This window comes from Takifugu flavidus, chromosome 15, assembly GCF_003711565.1.
Source record: "Takifugu flavidus isolate HTHZ2018 chromosome 15, ASM371156v2, whole genome shotgun sequence".
NCBI classification, from domain to species: Eukaryota; Metazoa; Chordata; class Actinopteri; order Tetraodontiformes; family Tetraodontidae; genus Takifugu; species Takifugu flavidus.
The window spans coordinates 12527447-12548680 of record NC_079534.1 but is presented as its reverse complement, the minus strand read 5'-3'; the positions used below and the strand labels follow the sequence as shown (position 1 = coordinate 12548680).

General features: G+C 43.6%; 6 protein-coding genes across 11 annotated transcripts; 1 reads left to right on the top strand and 5 right to left on the bottom strand.

Moving 5' to 3' along the window:
* Window positions 1-532: 532 nt before the first annotated feature.
* gng5 (guanine nucleotide binding protein (G protein), gamma 5) lies at window positions 533-1813 on the bottom strand. Its single transcript, XM_057057174.1, has 3 exons — window positions 1636-1813; window positions 1094-1236; window positions 533-810 (listed from the first exon to the last, which is right to left on the bottom strand). The coding sequence occupies exons 1-2, from the start codon at window positions 1714-1716 to the stop codon at window positions 1111-1113; spliced, it is 207 nt and encodes a 68-aa protein (XP_056913154.1). The 5' UTR covers window positions 1717-1813; the 3' UTR covers window positions 533-810; window positions 1094-1110.
* A 70-nt stretch (window positions 1814-1883) lies between these two features.
* ssx2ipa (synovial sarcoma, X breakpoint 2 interacting protein a) lies at window positions 1884-6727 on the bottom strand. 2 transcript variants are annotated; one of them, XM_057057162.1, is made up of 14 exons: window positions 6521-6727; window positions 5568-5701; window positions 5213-5379; window positions 4876-5085; window positions 4391-4501; window positions 4170-4305; window positions 4009-4084; window positions 3748-3928; window positions 3509-3656; window positions 3300-3436; window positions 3035-3208; window positions 2834-2951; window positions 2560-2713; window positions 1884-2390 (listed from the first exon to the last, which is right to left on the bottom strand). In XM_057057162.1, the coding sequence occupies exons 2-14, from the start codon at window positions 5608-5610 to the stop codon at window positions 2255-2257; spliced, it is 1791 nt and encodes a 596-aa protein (XP_056913142.1). In that variant the 5' UTR covers window positions 5611-5701; window positions 6521-6727; the 3' UTR covers window positions 1884-2254. The 2 variants fall into 2 exon arrangements, with proteins under 2 accessions (XP_056913142.1, XP_056913141.1); XM_057057161.1 differs by having other exon boundaries at window positions 1884-2399; window positions 6521-6724.
* A 223-nt stretch (window positions 6728-6950) lies between these two features.
* On the bottom strand, window positions 6951-11029 carry mcoln3a (mucolipin TRP cation channel 3a). 2 transcript variants are annotated; one of them, XM_057057166.1, is made up of 15 exons: window positions 10895-11029; window positions 10227-10464; window positions 9986-10153; window positions 9748-9901; window positions 9484-9553; window positions 9276-9372; window positions 9104-9203; window positions 8904-9016; window positions 8581-8730; window positions 8392-8493; window positions 8198-8320; window positions 8069-8127; window positions 7921-7963; window positions 7438-7828; window positions 6951-7357 (listed from the first exon to the last, which is right to left on the bottom strand). In XM_057057166.1, the coding sequence occupies exons 2-14, from the start codon at window positions 10449-10451 to the stop codon at window positions 7697-7699; spliced, it is 1536 nt and encodes a 511-aa protein (XP_056913146.1). In that variant the 5' UTR covers window positions 10452-10464; window positions 10895-11029; the 3' UTR covers window positions 6951-7357; window positions 7438-7696. The 2 variants fall into 2 exon arrangements, with proteins under 2 accessions (XP_056913146.1, XP_056913145.1); XM_057057165.1 differs by having other exon boundaries at window positions 7921-8127.
* On the bottom strand, window positions 10783-13432 carry bcl10 (BCL10 immune signaling adaptor). The gene is given in 4 exon segments (XM_057057171.1): window positions 10783-11619; window positions 11621-11774; window positions 11863-12151; window positions 12955-13432. Coding segments are annotated over 4 exon segments (735 nt in total). The 5' UTR covers window positions 13006-13432; the 3' UTR covers window positions 10783-11378.
* Window positions 13433-13706: 274 nt separating this feature from the next.
* Window positions 13707-19167, bottom strand: LOC130539068 (outer dense fiber protein 2-like). Of its 4 annotated transcripts, none has more exons than XM_057057159.1 (17): window positions 19039-19167; window positions 18590-18741; window positions 18362-18485; window positions 18148-18279; window positions 17957-18031; window positions 17777-17848; window positions 17585-17701; window positions 17331-17438; window positions 17133-17242; window positions 16926-17061; window positions 16715-16825; window positions 16369-16452; window positions 15943-16101; window positions 15517-15617; window positions 15269-15431; window positions 15063-15188; window positions 13707-14960 (listed from the first exon to the last, which is right to left on the bottom strand). In XM_057057159.1, the coding sequence occupies exons 2-17, from the start codon at window positions 18727-18729 to the stop codon at window positions 14787-14789; spliced, it is 1932 nt and encodes a 643-aa protein (XP_056913139.1). In that variant the 5' UTR covers window positions 18730-18741; window positions 19039-19167; the 3' UTR covers window positions 13707-14786. The 4 variants fall into 4 exon arrangements, with proteins under 4 accessions (XP_056913139.1, XP_056913137.1, XP_056913136.1 ...); XM_057057157.1 differs by having other exon boundaries at window positions 17331-17516; window positions 18362-18467; XM_057057156.1 differs by having other exon boundaries at window positions 17331-17516; window positions 19039-19166.
* A 92-nt stretch (window positions 19168-19259) lies between these two features.
* On the top strand, window positions 19260-20969 carry ift22 (intraflagellar transport 22 homolog (Chlamydomonas)). The gene is made up of 5 exons (XM_057057172.1): window positions 19260-19521; window positions 19868-19950; window positions 20069-20149; window positions 20262-20464; window positions 20540-20969. The coding sequence occupies exons 1-5, from the start codon at window positions 19483-19485 to the stop codon at window positions 20686-20688; spliced, it is 555 nt and encodes a 184-aa protein (XP_056913152.1). The 5' UTR covers window positions 19260-19482; the 3' UTR covers window positions 20689-20969.
* The last annotated feature ends 265 nt before the right edge of the window (window positions 20970-21234 follow it).

Sequence of the window (21234 nt, the reverse complement as noted above, 5' to 3'; positions counted from 1 at the left end):
AAATAAACCAAAGCGGAAACACGTCGACTTTTTTTCAGTAAAAATATGGGGAAACCCCATAAAGACCAGCTGCGCACAATTTACTATATGATTTTAATGATTTAAATTAAAAAGATATGTCAAACAAATACTCTGCATTGATTTTGATGCGTGTGGTAAAATGCAGCAAGATGGATCATGATGGTCAAAAAAGACTCGTAAACAATATAGTTACATTAGCAGTAGCTAAAAAAATGATAAAATTATATATTTTGATTGACTTAATGGAGTTAAAGGTGGCCAGTAATGATAGCTAGTGGTCCTCTATAGACAGATCTCCTGTTGCACTTGTTTGGACTTTAGTTAAGCAGGTAAAAATAAATCTACTGTGATTTTAAGCCATTTGTGATCTTCCTACACAAAAGAACATCTACTTTATATTTATTTTAACCCTTACTGGTTTCCAACAATCAATGTTAGATAGTTGAAATGTCTACTTTATTCCTTATTAGCTCAATATCTTATGGGGAAAAAAAACCAATGAAACTGTCAATGAAATTTTAGATAGTTAACATTTTTTATTAATTAAATACAAAAAAGTCCAGAACAATGATGACTAAATATAACATTAGAAAAGGCACATTTTTTTTAGTTGAAAAACATACTGTGCCATAAAAAATAAACTGGTCTTTTCCCAACTGCGGCTGAAAATAGATGGTTCGTGATATGATTCCAATGTTTTCTAACACTCGAGATCCCGTGGCAGTATAATGGCTTGGCATGAGAAGCAGTGTTGAGGTCAACTTTTCCCTGTAGCATCAACATGAAGGCCTGCACGAACAGCACACACAAGGATTAAGAATTCATTCTGAGACATTCTAGTCTGTGATACAGTCATCCAAGGTCAATACTGGGGATGATGGAAAATAAGCATTTTTCTTATAAACAGAGATTATCAAGCAAAGGGAAGTTTTTTTAATAGATATACGAGCACGGAAGGGGTGGGTGGAATTCTAAGTTACAGCTACATTAACAGACTTTTTACTCACTCTTTTTTATCAGTGAGTAGACTGTGAGTGCGTGTCTGAAAGTGTTACTCGTTAGTAAAACTGACCAGGAGACACAGTGGTTTCATAAGAAGGAGCAGACTTTTTGCGGCCTGAAAGGGTTGGTGCTGGAGGAGACACCGGTGAGTAGAGGGTCCTGCAGGGCGTTCTGCATGCAAAACTGTTGAAGGTCTGCTGCTGCCTGGGAGACCTGTTGAGCAAAAAGTTTCCACACAAGGTTACTACAGCAGTCACTTGTTTTCGCGTCTGTTGTTAAGGGACTCGAACTGGTTTTCACTTCCGTTTTGAGTTCAACTCTACAGCTTATAATGGTACCGATCCTGCCTCCCTGGGGACAGCTGTTCCAAAATATTCACCATAAAAATTACACCTTTCTAATTGAGCCTTCTTGTCACACTTAGAATTCATACGATTCCGTCCAGCTCGACAGTGTTTCAAGTGTATTTATATACACTTCCCCTTCTATACCAAACAACGCCCTATCGCACTTGTTAGCGGTGCTAGCGTCTATGCTAGCTAGCCTCGTTAGCAGCCCGCGCTAACGGTTACGAATCCCTAAAAAGCATATAACAAAAGCCGCACGGATTACCTTCACCCGGTTTATGCTCGCCTCAAACCGCAGCTGCTGCACGACCTTCTTCATGACTACGATATTAGAAGAACCCGACATTTTGGATGTTTTTTTTTTGAGGAAAAATGCACGCCGAAGATAGGGTGGGTATCGGGCTTCTGGGCTGGACGCTCGCTCGAGACAAAAGCAAAGATGATGACATCCGGATTCCGGTCGTTCACTTCACACCTCTGCACGGTAGAGGGCGCAATAACGGAGACAAAAACTTTAATTAAAAATTCCTTTATTGCGCACAAGTTCGACAATCAACAGAATATGTAAACATTCACATGTAGTGTAAACTAAAACTTCAACTTGGACAGATCTACCACTCGCACCCACAATAGATTTAGACACCAAATTTAAACCTTTCTTGGAATATAGCTCCCCATTTGAGAGTGCCCGTTAATTCATATAGACATTATCAAAGACCATAAAGTGCTTCCTCGATTGATCGGATTTAGCTTAACGAAATGTGCAATTTTCAGCGTGTAAGTCTTTAGTGCTCATCAGTAATGATTGAATTCAGTCATGAGTGTCAGCTCACCCCCTGTGAAATCACACACACACCCCACACACACACACACACAGAAAGACTTTAAGCGAGTCTGTTCTCATCTTCATCCAAGGAGAAGTTACCCAAGTCCTCACATCGAAGTCTATTTTTGGAGCTGAAACGAGCGTCTCCACCTTCGCTGATGCAGGAATCTTGCCAGCAGCCTCGATTCGTGTGCCTGGAAGAACTGAAATGAAAAAGAAACACTTGGCAATAAAGTGGTTCTAAAAACTCATAGCTGGGTCTGATACTGTCTTGTCAAGACCATCATTTCAGGGTCAAGTTGCATAACTCAAAACAAGAAAACCAATACTACAAGGTCTTTGCTAAAATCCCGACGCTCATACCTCCCGTCTGGCATCAGCCGGAGTGTTCGGTAAAGTTCGGCCGTGGATGGAACAGTCGTACACTGAGTTGGTTTAGGAGTGGAGAAAGTAGCATAGCTTGAAGACGTGGCCAGCTGAGCGTTTGTAGAAGACATTCTCCTCTCTGGCTCACTTCCTGAAACACAGCGGATCATAAATCAGGATGGTTTTGGAAGTTCAAGGGCGCCGCCTGCCCATCTTAAAGACAGGAACCCTCCGCTGGTCACACATACGTGACATGTGTGTGCAGACTTACTAATTGATAAGGCACTTTGTCCGTCAGACGAAGAACATCTTCTGCGGTCAGTAAACGGAGTCATGTTCAGAAACTGATTCTTCAGCCAAGTATCTCGGTCCTCCTGGAAGGCCTTTTTCTGAGGAAAATGGGGGAAAAAAACAAAAACTTCAAGGCACTTGTGTTCAATAAGAAGTGCACAGAACAGAAAAGATGGCGTACTTCTCTCCCCAGGCGGATGGCAGCCTCCGTGAAGTTCTTTCTCTCCCTCGCAAAGTTTCTCTTCTGCTCCTCGAAAAGCCTCCACTCCTCTTTGAGTCGCTCCTTCTCCTCCAGCGTGTAGCAGTCGTTAAGGAATGCTGCCGTCTCGTCGTCAAGGGACGAGTTCAGTTGTTGCTAGGCAGAATCAATGTAAACAGATGCTGGAGTTAGAACCGGGGCACATTCATCCACCCATTTATCCCTGGTTCACTCCCCACAACCAGACCTGCAGGAGCTGCTGCTGTGCCTGAATGAACTCTTTGCACTGCTGTACTTCACGCCTCATCTCTTCCATCTCGTCCTCGTGCGTCTCCCTTGGTATCACGTCTTTACCGGCCTGCAGCTGGTTCTGAACCTGCGATGCTGGTCAAACAAACACAGGCGTTAATCATCTCTCTCCTGGTGTCTGAAGGCACCGGGTAGTGCCACGCGTACCTTGGCTGTCCAACTTCTCCACATGGTTTCTCAGTTTCCTCCACTGCTGCCGGATGCTGTTCGTGAGCTGCTCGCGAGCGTGCTCACAGGACTGGTCCAGAGTGTCTCTGCAACAATCGCCTGCTTCCTCCTCTCTGTCTAAATCGACCTATGCGATGATTCCACGCTTTAAGTCCATCCAAACCTCGAATGCACATATTTAAATTCATTTGAATCCCATTATAAAAATGAGTAAACACCTGCTCCTGGCTGTCATCAGCACAGGCTCCTCTGTTAGAGGCCTGGCGCGGACTCAGGATGTGGATCATGTCCTTCTTCATCTGCTGGAGGACTTTCTTCAGCTCGGAATTCTCCAGCATCAAAGACCTCTGACTTGCTTCATAGTCACTGAGCAAGGACTTGTACATCTCACCTTCATGGCTGAGGAGAGCAATATACACACCCTCTGGTGAGAGCACGGTTTCCAAACCCATTGACAAATAGAAAAATGGCTCTGCTACCTGGCTGTGACTTTTGCAGTTTTCCAGTGGCTTCGTTTTCCATCTGCACGCCCCAAACTGTTCAGTACATCAATAGCTACATGAAGGAAAAGAAGAAAACATTTAAAATCTTCAATGCTGAAATTGTCTCATGGGAACAGTGTGCATTTGTCTATATTTACCTAGTTTCTTATCCTTTCTGTCGATCAGTAACTGGCTCAGCCGTTCCTTGAGCTTTGCAGCTTCTCTTTCTTTTCTTTTGGCATCATGACTGTACTGAGTGGCCCGACTAGCGATGATGTTCTGGAGCTTCTGGACCTGTCAAAAAAAGATTGAATCATGGCCAATTCTCCATACAATGAAACCCTTTCGAATAATACATTCGTATAAGATCAAAGCGTACCTCATCTTTTTCTGTTTTTAAGCAGCTTTGCAAAGTCTTGATTTTGAGTTGTAGCTGTCTCTCTGTCTCATGTAGGCCAAATTTCTCTCTTATAGACAGTTCCAGCTGATCCTGGATGGATGTAAAAATAAAAAGATGGAGCTCTCAATAAAACTACAAGGCTAAATAATGTATCGTCTGTGAAAATGTCTGCTTGTTTTATTTGCACCTTTTTCTTAGTGGATATAAATAACCTTGACGTCTTCCCTGCTATATTTAGATATCAAGGATATTTTAACATTGCAAGCATTGTGAGAGTTGTTATTCAAAATTTCTGTAATTTTTTTCCCTCTCCATTCTTTCCATTTTTCTAGGAATAAAAAATAAGACTCATAATGTCGATTTGTCGCCATCTAGCGGTAAGTGATTGATCACTGACCTTTAAAGTTCTACTTTAGTTATAGGTGTGCTTGTAGTTGCTCATTTCTAGATGAACTCATACGTGCCTTCAGTCTGGAATTGTTTGTCTGCATATGTTCCAAGGAGCTGGATTTCTTCAGATGTTCCTTCTCGAGCTCCTCTAAAGTGCTCATGCTCCGTCGGTGAATCTGGACCATTTCGTACATGGCATTCAGAGCCAACACCGTGTTCAGGCTGGGTCTCCCAGCTGAGGTGGCCCCGATACACGGAGAGGACAGGCCCAGCGAGGAGAGCTCCTGCAAAGGAAAGGACACAGAGGATGACCTATAAAGAATTAAACCAGTTGCAGGAATAATTTAATGCTTTTCATCAAGCATATTCGGACATTTGCACCCAATCAAATTAAATATCAAACTTTCTTACCTGATTGATATATGAGATGCATTGTGGAATATTATCCTCTGTACAGAAGGCACTAATGACACTGTAGGAGTTCTTGGTCAGGGGCAAACACGGGTACATTGAGGAGACATTGTTCGGTCTCGTGGGAGACATTGTGAGGTGTGATATGCTGGAAATCTCACTGTGTTCTGAAACAGTTAAAAGAGGGAGAAATGTAGGCATAAAAGATCTTTTGTAGGCTGCCTTTGAGAGGCTTGAAATAGACCGCTGCTCTTAAATGAGAACAAGAAAATAGGTCACCTCTGCTAAAATAGGCATAGCTGTTGAGCCTTTCCAATATTAAAATACTTAATCCTACATTAGTGCAGACATTTACCCGTCGATGCCACCATTGGCACACTTGTCCACCACTCTCCCATATCACCAACGCATCAGGGCACGAGGGTGTGAGATCATGAGCTGCCAACCCCGGAGGTGGATTAGCCGTCGGCCTCCAACTGGAACTCGTGCCTACAAGGAAGCATCACACCATGAGTGGGAGCGGCAGAAGATAATCTGGGCTGTGATTTCACCCACATCGGATTAAAAATCTAATGTGGCTGCAGGGGATCCAGACTGGGGTTTAAATGGACCCCCTTACCGGATAGTGGCAGATCTCACCAAAATACCCAAAGATGGAGACACCCAAAAGGCTTCACCTCATGGTAAACTGGTACAATGAGTAATCTTTACTTTTGTGCCTGCGGGACAATTTGATCCTGACAATTCTGTCAAAACAAGCTGGGCCAGACGCCACTCCCATGATTTTTTTACAATACACTGAAATGTTCTTGTTCGTCTAGAGAATTATGTTGACACCATAAGTGGAATTAGTACACACCAAAAACATTGTGCATGACTAAATTCGACCCAACATTAATCTCTAATGTACCGTATTAACAACAGCAGGACAAATTGACTACATTTATCTCCAGACACGTAACGAGAAAGGTCAGGCGTGTTTGGCTTCAATAATCTTATCTAATGCTGCACCCAGAATTGGTAGAACTGAGCTATGTGTACATTTCAAAAGTAGGTGGTGCAGTTAGCTAAGCTTAGCTGGGCGACACAATAGTTTAGCCAAGGTTGTAGTTTAATATCGCTACAAGTTATAAGTGAATCATCATCAAGAATTCGTTCAGATCCTTCAGGAACTGATGCTGTCAGCTTTTTGGCCACGTCGATATTTCACGACTTGGTCACTATAAAGTCGGATTGGAGTTGACAGACGTTTGTAGTTGGATGTGTTTCCTACCTCGGACAGTATTAAACTACAATAAACACGCTTACCGGTACAGCGTCAAAGAGCAACTTCGGCAGGACAGATGAAGTTCGGCGATAAAACCACAACGAGCAAACTCCTGCTTTAATGCAAAACACAGGAGATATATCGACTTTAAACCTCGTTCCAATGGCAGTAAAGGAGTAACGACACCGAGCAGATACAGGCAGCAACGCCAGGAAAGCAGGTGGCAGGAGCCGCAGCATTAGATTGTTTTTTATATTTCCACCTCTACGTCTCTCGTGATGTGGAAACAACCGTCGCTGTGATTGGACGAAAGAACATCACTGGTGAGTATCAAGGTCACCTATTGGATGTGGGCCTGGTCATGGAGAAAGGCAGCTGTCATGTCAGGTGTCACCAGGAGCCAGTGAGATACTTGGTATAAGATTTAAAATAACTACCAGGAAACTATATTTTAAAAGTACTACACACACACAGCTTTTTATTGGATTTTCTTTAATAGATTTTGTTAAGAGACATTATGTTGTTTACTGTACTGAGTTGTGAGGTGTAATTTTCAGTTATAGTTTTGTTGACTAGGAACTGACATTGTCATCTGCTTATTGAATTTTGGTCACGCCCATGTTGAGCTTGTCTTTTTTTTCCCTCTTATCGTTCCCGATGATCTCACAGGCAGACGTGTATGGTCCTTGTCAGTCTCAAATAAATATTCCCGGTTAGGTAAAAGACTTTCTTGTCCCAGAAAGGATTCTTTTTTCGGGTTCAGCGCAGGAAAAGCTGCAAAAACTTAACAGGTTTTACTGTGAAAATCCATGAAAAAAGAAAACGTGATTGTGATATAGAAAGAAAGTATATGTTGACAATGCTCCTGAAAAAAACAACTCACTCACTCACTCACTCACTCACTCACTCACTCACTCACTCACTCACTCACTCACTCACTCCTCACTCACTCACTCACTCACTCACTCACTCACTCACTCACTCACTCACTCACTCACTCACTCACTCAGAATTTCATACAGTAAAAGTAGAACATGAGAAAGTTTTGCAATTAACAACAGTAGTAGTTAGAGACAGGCACTGAATAAATTCTAATTAAGTGTACAGTACAACTGAGTTTTCTCAGGCTTATCACCCATTTATAAAACAAATGACATGGACATGGAAATAACCAGGGTGCGTTCATGGCTTCACCACATGCTAGCTCATCATCCAACTCAGCAACATGAAGAAAGACAACACAAGGCTACTTCTTCATCCGTCTGGTATCTCCCAGAATCCGGCTGGTCGCTGCACTCTGCTATGAAGGCATGAAGCTGAGACACTGGCACCTTTTCTTGCTGATGATGCTGTAAAAGTGTCACGGATGATTTAAAAAGCAGCAGTGCAACAAAAGTCTACAGTGATATCGAATTTCCTCCTGGATTTTGTTTGGACTGACCTTGATGGTCTCGTAGGTGTCGGTAATGAGGGCGATGAAGAGGCTGAGCACCATATAGATGAAGAGGGAGATGAAGGAGTAGAGGTAAAGTCTGCTGAAAAGCCACACCATGTAACTCTTGTCTCTCAATCTCAGGAAAGTGGCGTACATGTCGTCGCCGTTGAGGAGAGAGAAGAGGCACTCAGTCACTTTGTCCAGCGTTTGAAACTGAAAACATTAAAAAAAAGTTGCCATGATTTTGCCTCAGTAATTAGAGCAACATTTCATTTTCAAATACCTTGTCATGATAAGGCCCAAGAACAATCCAGCCACAGAAACAGTATCCAAGGTACATCATGGCCGCGCAGCAGCAGAACCGGATCACGTTGGGGAATGCTGCCCTTAGGGTGAGGATCAATATCTAGAACAGATGTGCACTTTAAACATCGCCTGGAGGCTTATGCAGACCCAAATCCACCCTGACGCTCTCACATTGTACTTCTTGAAGAAGCCTAAATAACGGATGACCCCGACCCAGACCAGCAGGGTTGCGGTCCCCAGCAAGATGCTGCACACGTCGTAGTCGGTCAGGTACTGCAGGGGGGGAGTAGACGGCCGTGAAACAAGTGGCTCATTCCCGTACGGCAGCTCAACAGCAAATACTACCAGAAACAAACACACCTTGGTTTGTATTCCAATTTTAAGGGCTGAACCAGCGATGGTGAGCGTGTCGCTCACTACGATGAGAATGTACCAGCCGCTCACAAACTCCATGCGGTCGGACCAGGTCACTGCTTTATGGAAGTGTGTGTGGAAGAATACGCCGAACTCCTGCGTGAGTAAAGCCAGTCGTGCGCATTTTAATAAGATTTTCATACGAGCGTGTCTCAAACATGTCGTGCCACATCATTTAGCCATAAAAAATGGATTGTAAAGGTGATGAATGGCACTGATTGCATACAAATTCAAGCACTCATGTGTTGGGTTATAATCAGGGAACTCACAAACTGCAGCTGGATGCCGGTGATGATGGATCGCACGCAGAGGACGAGGGAAGTGAAGCAGACGAGGATGACCGCAGAGTCAAGCAGCAGCAGCCGGTAGTCGATTTTATCAGCTGAGAAACCGCCGCCGCACATCTGAGGTCACTTTTTGCATCGCTTGACCACCAAGATTAATCAAAACGTCACCAGTTCAGGCTCACATTTGCCTTCCACATTCCAGTCTCTGCACTCGTAGATCCTCATGTCGTTCTCCACCTCGACCGCGATCTTCCCACTGTGAGCGTGGTTGTCGAAAATGATCTAAACACAGCGAGAGAGAGGGATTGAGGTCATGTGACCTGTGTGTGTTTAGTGAGAGCCACCAACACCAACCGTTATACGGAAGTCATAACAGTCAGGGAGCTCGTGGTGGCGGACAGTCTGCAGGTTGATGGTCTTCAGGGTGAGAGTGACGCTCACAGACAGCAGCCTGCACACACACACACACACAACACACACACACACACACACACACACACAGACACGCATTAATCAGCTGACCTTTCAACCACCTGCTATGGCACCAAGTGTTTTTGGTCACCTTCTGAAATCTAAGGACAAATTGACAGGAGGGCCGTGCAGCGGCTGCATGGGATGTATGGAAATACAGTCTGTGGAGAGGAGACAGCGTGATCAGACCTGTTCTCTTTCCCTGTGGTGAAAACTTCCTCTTTCCACTAATCTGCATGAGGATTATTTTCCATTCAGCCTTCCACAATAAAAACAGCCTGGTTTCATATGAACTCCTGCTGAATGGACACACCTGTTACAGAGCGTTCCTGCCGAGCCCTTTCTGCTCACCTACCTTTATCGGTGCGAGGGTCGATATCAAAGGTGTCGTTTCCAGGGAACACGCAGCTTTTCCTGTAAAGTTCCTGGCACACAGAGAGCGGAGCATAGTCCCCGTCCACCAGCTCATATGCCAGGTTACCCACAGTCAGGTTTTGGAGATTGATGTACTGAAAGGACAGAAGCATTTGTTTTTCTTTTAAATTCCCATCTGAGGTCATTCAGAGCCTTTTTTCCGTCCTCCCCGTCGGCACCTTGTCGATAATGAAGAAGATGTGATCGTACACGTCTGACTTTGTGTACAGCGCGTAGCTTCCCGAGTGGTGATCCTTGTACCCTTTCAGGAACAGATGTCTGAAGGTCATCAGGTTGTCATCTTTGAAGGTGACCATCATTTCGTTGCTCAGGCCAAAAGAGACCAACTGGGGGGAAAAAATAACAGACGGGAAGTAAATGTAGCCCATTTGGCCCGACGGTTATAGCTCTGCTTCCTACCTGAGCAGTGATGAGAGCAATTTTTAGTATCTGTAGCATCAGTTTCCACGGCTTACGGCGCCTGGCTTGATATTTTTCGCACGGATTCATGAAATAGTACTTGAGCCTGCGTCTCAAGTCTCCCACCGCTTTTGTCTCCAGGCTCTGCACGTGAGCGTTCCACCTGCAGTGGACGTTCGGCCTCCTGTCTGAGCAGGCAGCCAGCAGCTGCTCGCCGTCCTCCATGGCGCCCGGTTCTCTGGCGGTGAATCGTGCGTATTTATTTATTTAAAAAAAAAAAACTCCAAAAGAAGGTAAGAGGTCAGCCATTCCAGCCATTCTGATGTTTATCAAACTAGTTCTCCAGCCTGTGCTCACATGCCTCATCCGGAAAATGTGATGAGGCTTAAATTTAACAAAATCATTAAAAAGAGGAAGGATTTAAGCACTTTACATTATCGAATTTAACTCCCTAAACATCGTCACGTTTGGCGTGGCTGCATCCGTAGCAGCGGAACAAATTTGAGTAAAATAACATCCAATTAATCAGAAATAAACATCAGACGCTGACAGTGTAGATGTTGCCAATATTTAATTTTTCATCTATGGATTTTTAGATTACAGAGAATAAAAACACCGTAGGAATCTCTAAAGTACAGCCACGTATAAATGGAATTAATTTGAATTACCTCTTGACACCAGCGTGCTACAGGGTACAGGCGAGTCACTAATGCTCCGTGTGTCATAATCATGAGCTGGAGACCAGCCGCACCAGCCGTCGTCACCGTGAGCGTCACTCCTCCGAGTCACTGCGCGCTTTTCTAACATTTATATAACGGAGTCGCACCGCGGCCGCCGGGCCAGAAACGGCGTCTGATTTACTAGGACGATCCCGTGGTTGGTGTGTTTCGAACTTCTAACACATTCATCGCTGGAGCTGACGTCAAAAGGTAAATACAGCAGCGCTGAATTCAAGATAAAGGATGATTTCGATTCTCAAGCACCAGTATAACTTCGGAGTAGCTGCCCCCGTTTTCTCCAGCCCTCACGTAATGCAAAACAATCTCCTGGGAACAGCCGATCAAAATAAGCAACACTGGAAAGATAACAATGAGAATGGGTCCATGTTAGAGTTGGAGATGAGTGTTGTCTAGGTCGGTCCTTTCTGAGTGGCTAAATTATATTCCTTTGTGATATGGGAGTGAGCGAGCGCGAGCGAAGCGGCTGGAAGTTTGAGTCCCCTCCAGGGCTGTTGCACCCTGGCGACGCGGCGTCGATGTTGGAGGGGGCCCGGTCCGGAAACTCATCCGGCAGGGGAGGAGCGCCTGGGTCTCCGGGCCTGGGGAGGTTGGAGGAGGCCGTGGAGGAGGCGACGTTGATGCCATCGGGGCAGACGCCGGAGGCGTTGGTTCCCTAAGGATGCCGCCGTGAGCAAAGCCGAACTGGAGGTGCTTTGCTCTCCGTCAGGGTGGAAGAGAAGAGTGGAGTCGTGGGAAAACATGGTGGACAGGTGGCTGGTTATGCAAGGAGAGCTGGTGGCGTTGTTGGACGGCGAGCTGGAGGCTGCAGCTGTGTCAAGGCAGAGACAGACCCACAAAACAATACATTATTTCACACATTATCACATCCATACATTTGGATGAGATGGTCTCCGCACCTTTGAGGGTCTCTATCTTCTCATTTTTTGCCTTCTGCACCTCATCCGTTATTTTGGTAATGATGAAGTTTTGCGAGCGCATCTCTCTTATGGAATCGGTCAAGGCGTCCAGGCCGCGGGGATTCTCGGCCAGCATGTCCAGCATCATGGCCGTCCTCTTGGTCTGCGTGGTCCTGCAGCTGATCTCCTCAGCGTCGTCCCGTGTCAGAATCCTGCGAGAGCGCAGGAAGTCCAGGTGCCGCTCGGCTCTGATCTTATCACAGAGGTAGTGCCGCAGCCTGGTCAGCACCTGGAGGTCCACAAGAATCACAACGAAGTGGAAAGCGAGTTAATGTCGACTCCTGGATGAGCTCTATACGTCTCTGTGGACCCAACATTGGCATTTATGTTGAATAAAGCAGCTTTGGGTGTGGGCAGATCCACCTCATTCGCGCCTACATTTCCCAGAATGCCGCACATGGGTAGAAATAACAAGGTTGTCAGTGATGAATGCTGGGATATCCAAGTGACTAAATTAGAAAATCTATGGGTACTATTAATTGAAAATTTCGTTTCCTGTTCTCTATGTGGGGAGTTGGCTTAAGTCTCCTACTTAGTGCACGAACCCAATCGATGCTGGGGTACCTTGCCTAGTTAGGGAGCATCCGTGGTTACTCTACCTAACGACGCCGCGAAGGGAAAAGGGGATGGATGGCTTCCCGATAGTTTTCACAATGAACTATGGGATACATTGGGGCTTATATGTGAGGAAGTTTGTCCACCTGTGGCTACATGGTGCAGCCATGGAGGGGGACCCGCCTGATACTGATGCAAACAGGCCTAAATTTACAGCTACACCGGAGCCAGAATACACAAGATCCATATGTACTGCAGTGTCTTCAGAAGAACTGAATTTTGATTAATCATGATTAGGCTTAACTGTGTCCTGTCCTGTTGTTAAGGTGACCATGGGGAAGGTGGGGTGGAATGAACCGGCCTCGGTCGCCATGTAAAACCCAAATGGAGTCAGCCGAGCGTGAAAAGTGAGTCTTTTTTTCCTCGCACTCTCGCACCAGATTGTTCATCTGAATCCCGATTTAATCTCGTACTCACGTCTTTTTTAATCTCTGCCATTTCATCTTCGGTGAGCTGAGGAACATCCATCCCACCCCCCCTCCGCCGCAAAGTGTAGTCCAGGTGTTCCGGGAAACGTTAGAAATGCGTAAAATCGCGGCGATCAAATCGATTAGGTCGATTGATTTTTGTACGAAGGCGAATCGAAGCCGCGTTTTATTGGGTTTTCTGTCGTTCAAAGGTGTTGAATGAAGTTTTCTGTATCGATCTTCCCGGACTTCCTGATTCTGCCAGATTTTACGTCAACAGAAGAGAAGTACAGTCGGAGGGGCTGTCGGTGCCGCTTTCTACTGCTTTATTATTATTATTATCATTATTATCCTGCAACAACACTCGGTCCGTGGATTAAAGGTGATATTTGGAGTCGTCACTTATTTCGCGACATTAAAACGAATCCCTTTAGCTGCGGATTTTGCAGCATTTACGCGCATTTAAACGACAAAAAAGCAGTTTCGACGCGTTTAGTTTCACATCCTCAGTCTAAAAAAAAAAAAATTAAATTCATGGTTCATACAAGGTAGATGAATGAAAAGTACCCCTTCACAATGAATAAATAAATAAATGTTTTTACGACTGAATTAGCTTTGTGATTTTATACATTGGCATTTCTATTTATCATATGAGGAAGGAAAATCAGTTTTTATCTAGTCAGAAAACCATATTGCGGTCGGAAAAGCACCCAATTTCTATTCTAGATGGCTGAGAGGGAAAAATACTAGTAGAAGTGAAACTCATGTGAAAACTCGCGTGTTTAATTTTCTGAAAGTACACGCAAATATTAGAGTACATGTGAATACAGCATATTTTAATATATAGACAAAGAGAGAATAAAAGTGAATGTTGTACGTAAGAATACAAGTTTTGATCGAGTCAAAATCAAGAAATACCCGTAATTAGAAGTACCCCAAAGTGTCCACTAGATGGCGACATCGTACCCTATTATATTATACGCTTGAAACATCTTCGATCACTCAACATGGATCAACATTAGCGCAAGTATTAATATTATTTGTATTAATTTTTTGGGATCTGTACATAATTAGAAATGAAAACCATGGAAGCTTGTATAAATCTTAGAATTTTGGTTTTTAATTCATAAACAGGACATCAAACATTGGAATAAAGTTCTAAAGGACACTTTCAGTTGTTCTTCTTTAAATATAGTTTCTGATAGTAGTTTTTCCCTGATCAGAGTTAGTGCTTTATATGTGGCCCCAGCAGTGCTATCAACTATAGAATCCTGTCTTGTTTTTAACCAAGTGATAATACCGGTAACTGTTGCTTCGGCAGATATGAAAACGCCAGACATGAAACATTAGTTCTACTTCCACTTCGGTGAAACTGTCACCAAACCAATTGAGAATCTGAAAAAATCCAACTTTCTCACGCACATTTACAAAAGTCAGCTGCAATCAATGAAGAAGAACTGGAAGAAAGTGCTGCTTGTTGGTCAATAATTAAAGTTACAACATTAGAGGCGTAATGTTCTGCACTGAGGGTTACGTGACTGATTCCTCTCAGTTTATTGACGATTTCACTGAGAATATCAGCACTAGAGAGGTTAACAAGAAAAATGTTTCAAGTTTGGACGCACCGTTCGGCCTTTTCCCGGAGACATTAGCACCATTAGCACAGCAGTTTTAAATGCTGGTATATTTAGAAACTGCTTCAATATACAGAAAAACTGTTTTATGGTAGCACCAAAAATGAACCGCTTAAATGTGCAAAAATGTGACCCAGATGCATCAAAGAAAAAAGCCCTGATTCAAAGTTTAAAAAGAAAGGTCTCCTTTTGATGCTACACACAAACCTTATCTCGGAAAGTACGAGGCTCCAAATCTTGCCATTTGCGGCCCTTCGTCGAACACAGTTGTGTAAAACTGTTTGAGGAAATCCACATAGTTCTGAACGCTCTGTTTGTGGCTCTCTGATTGGTCCAGGCTCAGCTGCAGGTCCTTCAGACGCACTTCAAACTGTTTCTCAGCCTGCAGGTATAAATTACACAATTACACAATTTCCTAGATTCAACACACTGACGACAGCATGCACGCGTTCCATCCAATGTGAACGTTCTAAACGGACATTACCATGTGTTTGCTCTGATGAAGCAGCCTCATTTCATTATCCCGCCGGATTTTCTCCGCTTCAAGCTCCACGATTTTAGTCTGAAGGGCCTCTTCTTTGGAAACACTTTGCTCTTTGACCTTGTTGACCTGGGTAATTATGAGGAGATGTTTGGCAACAACTCACAAAGGGTTAACTACTGGTTGTGGTCCATTGAGTAAGGCTGCACCTGCTGTTTGACATCTAATAACGCCTCCTCCAGCTGTCGGCGGAGGGCCTGACACTCTGAGGTTCGCTGCTCCAGCTGTCGATTGCTGCACCTGAAAGCTTCTTCCTGAGTCCCGAGTTTCCGAACCAGCTCCAGGTTCTCTTGCCGCAGGTTTTCCATCTGCCTGCAGACACAGACTCGGTTAACAATTCCTATTTTACTCTGAACATGAAGAAGACAAGTGTGCAAAGGGGATGAGACAGTCTTACTTGTTGAGTGAATCCATTTTTTCCTGTAATTGTAAACTGGCCTTGTGCATGGACTCTCTCATTTCCAAAGATGATCTTAGGAATTTCGTGTGACCCTCCATCTGTATGAGTGAAATGTGCAATGCAGAATAATGTCCATTAAGGGTGAGAAAAGCTCTTACATCTCTTGCAAATGTGCATGCATTATGCGTTACTGCATCATTCTTTGAGTTATCCACAAACAACATTCTTAACACAGCTTAAACACAGTAAAAACTCACACAGCACAAACAAGTACAGGCGTAAATGTCCAACTTTACTGTAGGAGACTGGTAATATAAGGCGCCCACATCAGGAACTGGTGAGGAAATACCACCCCCTAGTGGCCAACAGGGGGTATTTAAAACCAAGATACATTCAGGGCCAACTCCGGCTCTTGGTTCACACCTTAGCCTGCAGCTGCCTAATGGACTCTGTCTTTTCTGAGCACTTCCAATGAGAGCGTTGCAGGTTGTCCTGGCACTCCGAAAGACTCTTCTCAGACACTCTCAGTGACTCAGTGCAAGACTTGAGTCCCTGCAGGCAGTCCTGAAGCTCCCGTCTCAGCTGGGCTCAGGACGAGGGCAGCAATGGACAAGATGGGGTTGAAAATAAGCAAACTCTTAAGCAGTCATTATACCTCAACAGGACTGTAAGTGCTGAGAGATGCGTTTGATTTTCTTTCGACTGCACTTGTGTAGCTAAAATGTAGTTAAAATGAACATGCAAACTTCAACTGAAAATCAACATATGTGGTTAGTGTAGAAACACTCTGGCAGTCTCTGGTATATGCCATTAATTAGTCCACTGGTTTTAAACAAAAGGGGAAAATACCTTCTGTACTTCGACGCCTTTTTGGTCTTCGGCCACTCTTGACCCTCTTAAAAGATGCTCAACCTCAGCTTGAAGCTCTGTAACCTGGAATAAAACCACCGCAGCGTAAACAGAATCCGTCACATCTTTCCCCCATATCCCTGAAAATTAGCGCCATTACTCCGCTATTTGCACAATAATCTCAATCACTTCATTTTACTGCTGATTACTGTACTTAAATCTGCTTGTAATTTCCACCAAACTTGTCCCTCTTTCTAAAAGTAAACCATAAACAACATCCAACTCCAGTTTCTTACTCTCATATTAATGTGTGTTGTGTTTTTATTAAACTGCAGATGTAAACGACCTGATATTGAGCGAGTTCCACTTGACGTTTCCTCTCCTGAGACACGACCGTCTCTTCCACCAGTGCAGACTCACAATCAGTCAGTTGCTGCTCCAACTTACTAACAGATGCCTGCAATGACAAAAAAAAACACAATCCAGACTCAATCAACACAGTCAAATACCTTAAAATATGTTATATCCACATTTTGGACACTGGAGGTAACGTCTACCTGGAGCAATGCATTGCTGGCACCGAGCTCTCCATTTTTAGTCGTGAGGTTTTTGACCTGTTGCATCAGGGTCTCCGTGGCTGCAACATGGTTGTTCTTCTCCCGCTGCAGTCTCGCTGTCAAGTCTGAAACTTCACTTCAAAAACAGAATCACTTGTTATTTTCCACCATAAAACAGGATTTCTGTCTGAAGGTGGGACAACGAACCTCTTCAACAAGTCGACGTGAGCTACGACTTTGTCCGTCTCATCCCTCATCTTCTCTTTTTTTCGCCTTCTGGAATCCAGTTCCAATCGAGCGCTGGTTAGTTGGAGATCCTGTGTCCCGGCCCAGACAATAGACGGAATTTAGCATGTAAAAAAATTAAGAACGAATGTGGATAATGCCAATTTTTCATCATCGTACCTTCTCTTTCAATTTATCGTAGCATTCCTCGATGGCAGCTTCAAATTTCTCGGCCCTCAGCTTCTGTGCTTGACAAGCTTTCTTTAGGGATTCTTGGGCGTTTTCGGCCTTTTTCGTCAAAGTTGAAATGTGGTGGTTCAAACCATCGATCTCCGTCTTTTGCTCAATCAGAGTTTTCTCCAGAGACTGAAGTAGACGGGATATATCACAGTGTTCTACATCTTCCATGACATATTTAAAGTCTGATAAAGTACCCGCAGCTGAACAGTCAGTCGGTTGTTTTCAGCCTCCTTATTCCTCAGCTGCCCCTGCAGATGAGCACGAGTCGCCTCCACAGACTTGGTCAAGTTAACGGCACTTTTGATTTTCTCCTGTGAAGAACAACACACACAACTGCTGTTGTCTGAGTTTGCCAAATTCCGTGAAAAAGCATCCGCTGTGCGTACCTGCTCTTCTCTCCGCAGCTCCGCCAGTTCCTCCACTTTCGTTTCTGCTGCCGTCACATCGTTCCTTAAACACTTTAGGAGGAAAAATAACACCAACAAATGTTTGCTCAAGACCTACAGTCCATTTGAATTCAGATTTTGCCATAGATTTCAAAGGCATCATTACATAAGCACATTCACCTCATTTATACGCTCAGCTTCTGCTATTTTATTCTTTAAGACGTCAATACGGCGGTTTGTTTCAAGTCTATCAGCCTACATGCAGACAAGAAAAACAACAGGTTTCAAATATTTAAATTCACACATTATCTTTTTTATTGTGAATAATGGTGCTGCTGCTTAAATAGAGGCCACAAAAGAGGAAGACCAACCTCTGAATCCTGCAGCTGTCTCAGTTTCTGACGGACTGATTTATTTAGGCGTCTAAAATCCTCCAGCTTTTCCAGCAGGAGTCCTCTCTGCCTCGCAAATCGCCTTTTATCGGTGGCTGCAGGTCTGGAATCCTTCAGGGAAAGATAGACTAATTTAGATTGATTTAGTTCACAACAAATGAACATATTGTATTTTAAATATAAACAAACATACAGCAAACTCATCGTCCATGGCATCTTTAAAAGACACGATTTGTATGGCAGCAGCATTGGCAGCTACCTCTGCATCTGATAGTACCTTCAGGAATGGACTTTTATCACTGGTGAACACTAGAACACTACAAAAATACATTTAAATCAATCATTTTGGGATTACATCGGTGTCCTTGCATTATACAAATGTACATTTGTGCCTGTATATCCGTGCATTTTAAGACCATACCTACTGCTGTCGATCTCCTGAGAGGCTGAATGGAGACCGAATCTTGTTCTGCTGCTTCGCTGCTGTTGACAACAAGCCAGATCACTACAGCTCAGACTGATATCCTCCCTGGTGGAGCCAGGACCATGATCTAAAGACATGGTCTTCTACTGCTGCAGAGACATTGCACAGTAGCATTTAGTGGAAATATGTAACGAGGAACAGGACTTCAGTGTCAACATTGGACAACTTTATATAGCTTAGTTATAGTTGGTACCCATGGTTGTCAAGGAAGCCTACTCCATAGCAGCAGACGCGAATATATTGTGAAGCAACAAAGCATTAAGACTTACGCTACAGCATTGACAATAGCTTGTTGGCAAATTAAAACCAATCCGCAGACACAGACTCCGTTATCATCGATGAACGCATTTAAATAATGTCAATGAAAAAAAATTACAATCACTTACATCTGTGTGAACTGCCACGGACGTTATCTTAATGCGAAAGCGTAACCAAAAGCCACGCCCCTTACATTAAAGGTCAGTCTGATTGGTTGTAAATGAGGCCGTGTGTCGTTACGCCAAGGGGCACCAACCTGTATTACAACCGCTGATTTGCTGATCGAGAGAGCAGTAGGCGGGACTAAATTTGAGTAAAGCTACAAATGACCAATCAAATTAGAGAACAAGGCGAACGCATGAAACCATAGAAACGAAATGGAAGTTTACTCCTATGTTGTTAATTAACACTAGCCTTAGCGTTAGCATTTGGTACATTTATTTAACCTAAAATCGCTTTGAAAGAGACCATCTGTTAACATATGCTGACTTGCTGGGAATCGTATTATTCGCCGGACATCTTCGATAGACAGTAGACTGGCGGCTAGCTAATCCTCAACTCCTGCAGTGGAAATGTTCAAAGCAAAAATACTATTTATAGGACCCAGCGAGGTACGTGATACGTCATTTACCTGTGTTTACACCAAGGTGTCGGTGCGACGTCACAGATTTATGTTGGCTAATGGGCAGAGGCTCGTCGTTTAACGCACAACAGATTTTCATAATAGATCTGATCAAACTCAAGGTGTAAGACACGTTCCCCACATCTAAAATTACTACTGCACGGTTGTGATGTATCACAGTCTGAATCATTTTTGTGCAATAAAAGGAATGGTCATTTCTATATGCTGCATTGGCATGTGCTGCTGAGAGAGAGAAACAAAAGTATAAAAACTTGTTAACTATATCAGGATCTTCTCGTTCCACTGATGCTTCAAATTATCTGATGATTTTCCAGAGTGGGAAAACAGTTCTGGCTAATTTTCTCTCAGATACGACAGAAAATGTGGGAGGTGAATACAGACCTACTAAAGGAGTACGGTATGGTGTATTACACATTAATAACAATCAGAGTTTTAACATGATTTTAAATTTCCTGCCAGATATGTTACAACAGGGAATTGATTCTTTATTAATGCTCCCTTTTGTTTTTCTCAAGAATCCTGGAATTTGAAACACAAGCTGAAGGCAGCAGGAAAAGATGTGAGGTCGAACTTTGGGACTGTTCTGGAGATTTTAAGTAAGAAGTATAAGAATAATAATCTGAAAGATAAATTGAATGAGCAGCCTTTATACTTTGATGAGATAATATTTTGAAAAGACCATCGTGATCTTTATCTTTTTCTTTATAGATTTGAATCATGCTGGCCTGCCATAATGAAGGACTCCAGTGGTGTTGTGATCATTTTTAATCCAGATGTCAAAAGTCACCTCAAAGAAATCGAGACGTGGCATTCAATGTTCATCGCTTCCCAAAGTTTACAGGAGAGTCAGTGTCTACTCATCGCTCACCAGAAGCCTGGCAGCGAAGTGGAAAATGGAAGGTTGCAACTAGGTACGAACACTCGAGGACTCCTAAAGCTGTTGTGTAGCAGATTTATGCCTTAACCTGAGTATTCTTTCCATGTAGCCTCCTATTTGAACAAACTACAACTTATTCACTCCAACCTGGAGGATGAACCAGAGCTGGTGAGACAAGGATTCATCAGATACCTGGGAAACGTTGTGAAGGCAATGTCAGAAAGACGGGAGCAAGAAGAGATGTCCATTATTACGTAGTGGCAGCACATGCAATTTGCACCACATTTTTCTGTGAAACTGAGAATTAACCTTTTAACAGGATACTGATACCTATTCATTGTTTAAATGCTTGACAATAGTGTTCAGAAAAGTCACAATCAGAAGTACAAATTAGGAAAGAAACCAATATTGAAACCTCATATCAAATAACGGGGCCTTTGCCGATGCACCCTGTGATGTAGAACCATATTAGAAACTTGCTTCGGCCATTGTACATTTATGGAGGGAAAAAGATCCAATAAAGTGCAACTTTACCAGAACTGGCTTTCACATTTTTCACGCAGCGCCCCAACGAAGCTGTGGTTTGTCCTGCAGGCAAAAAATATCAATTGCAATTAATTACCACCAATTACAGAAGGTACTTTGGCGACAAGATTCTGGACTGCCTAGGCCATGTTGACTTGGGTCAAGTGCACACCTGTTGGCTCGGCAACCTGCGTGTACAATGACTTGACGTGTAATCATCATTGACTCGATTTCTTTGCTGAATCGGAAGCTATGGAGGGAAGAAAGAGAGTCTAATTT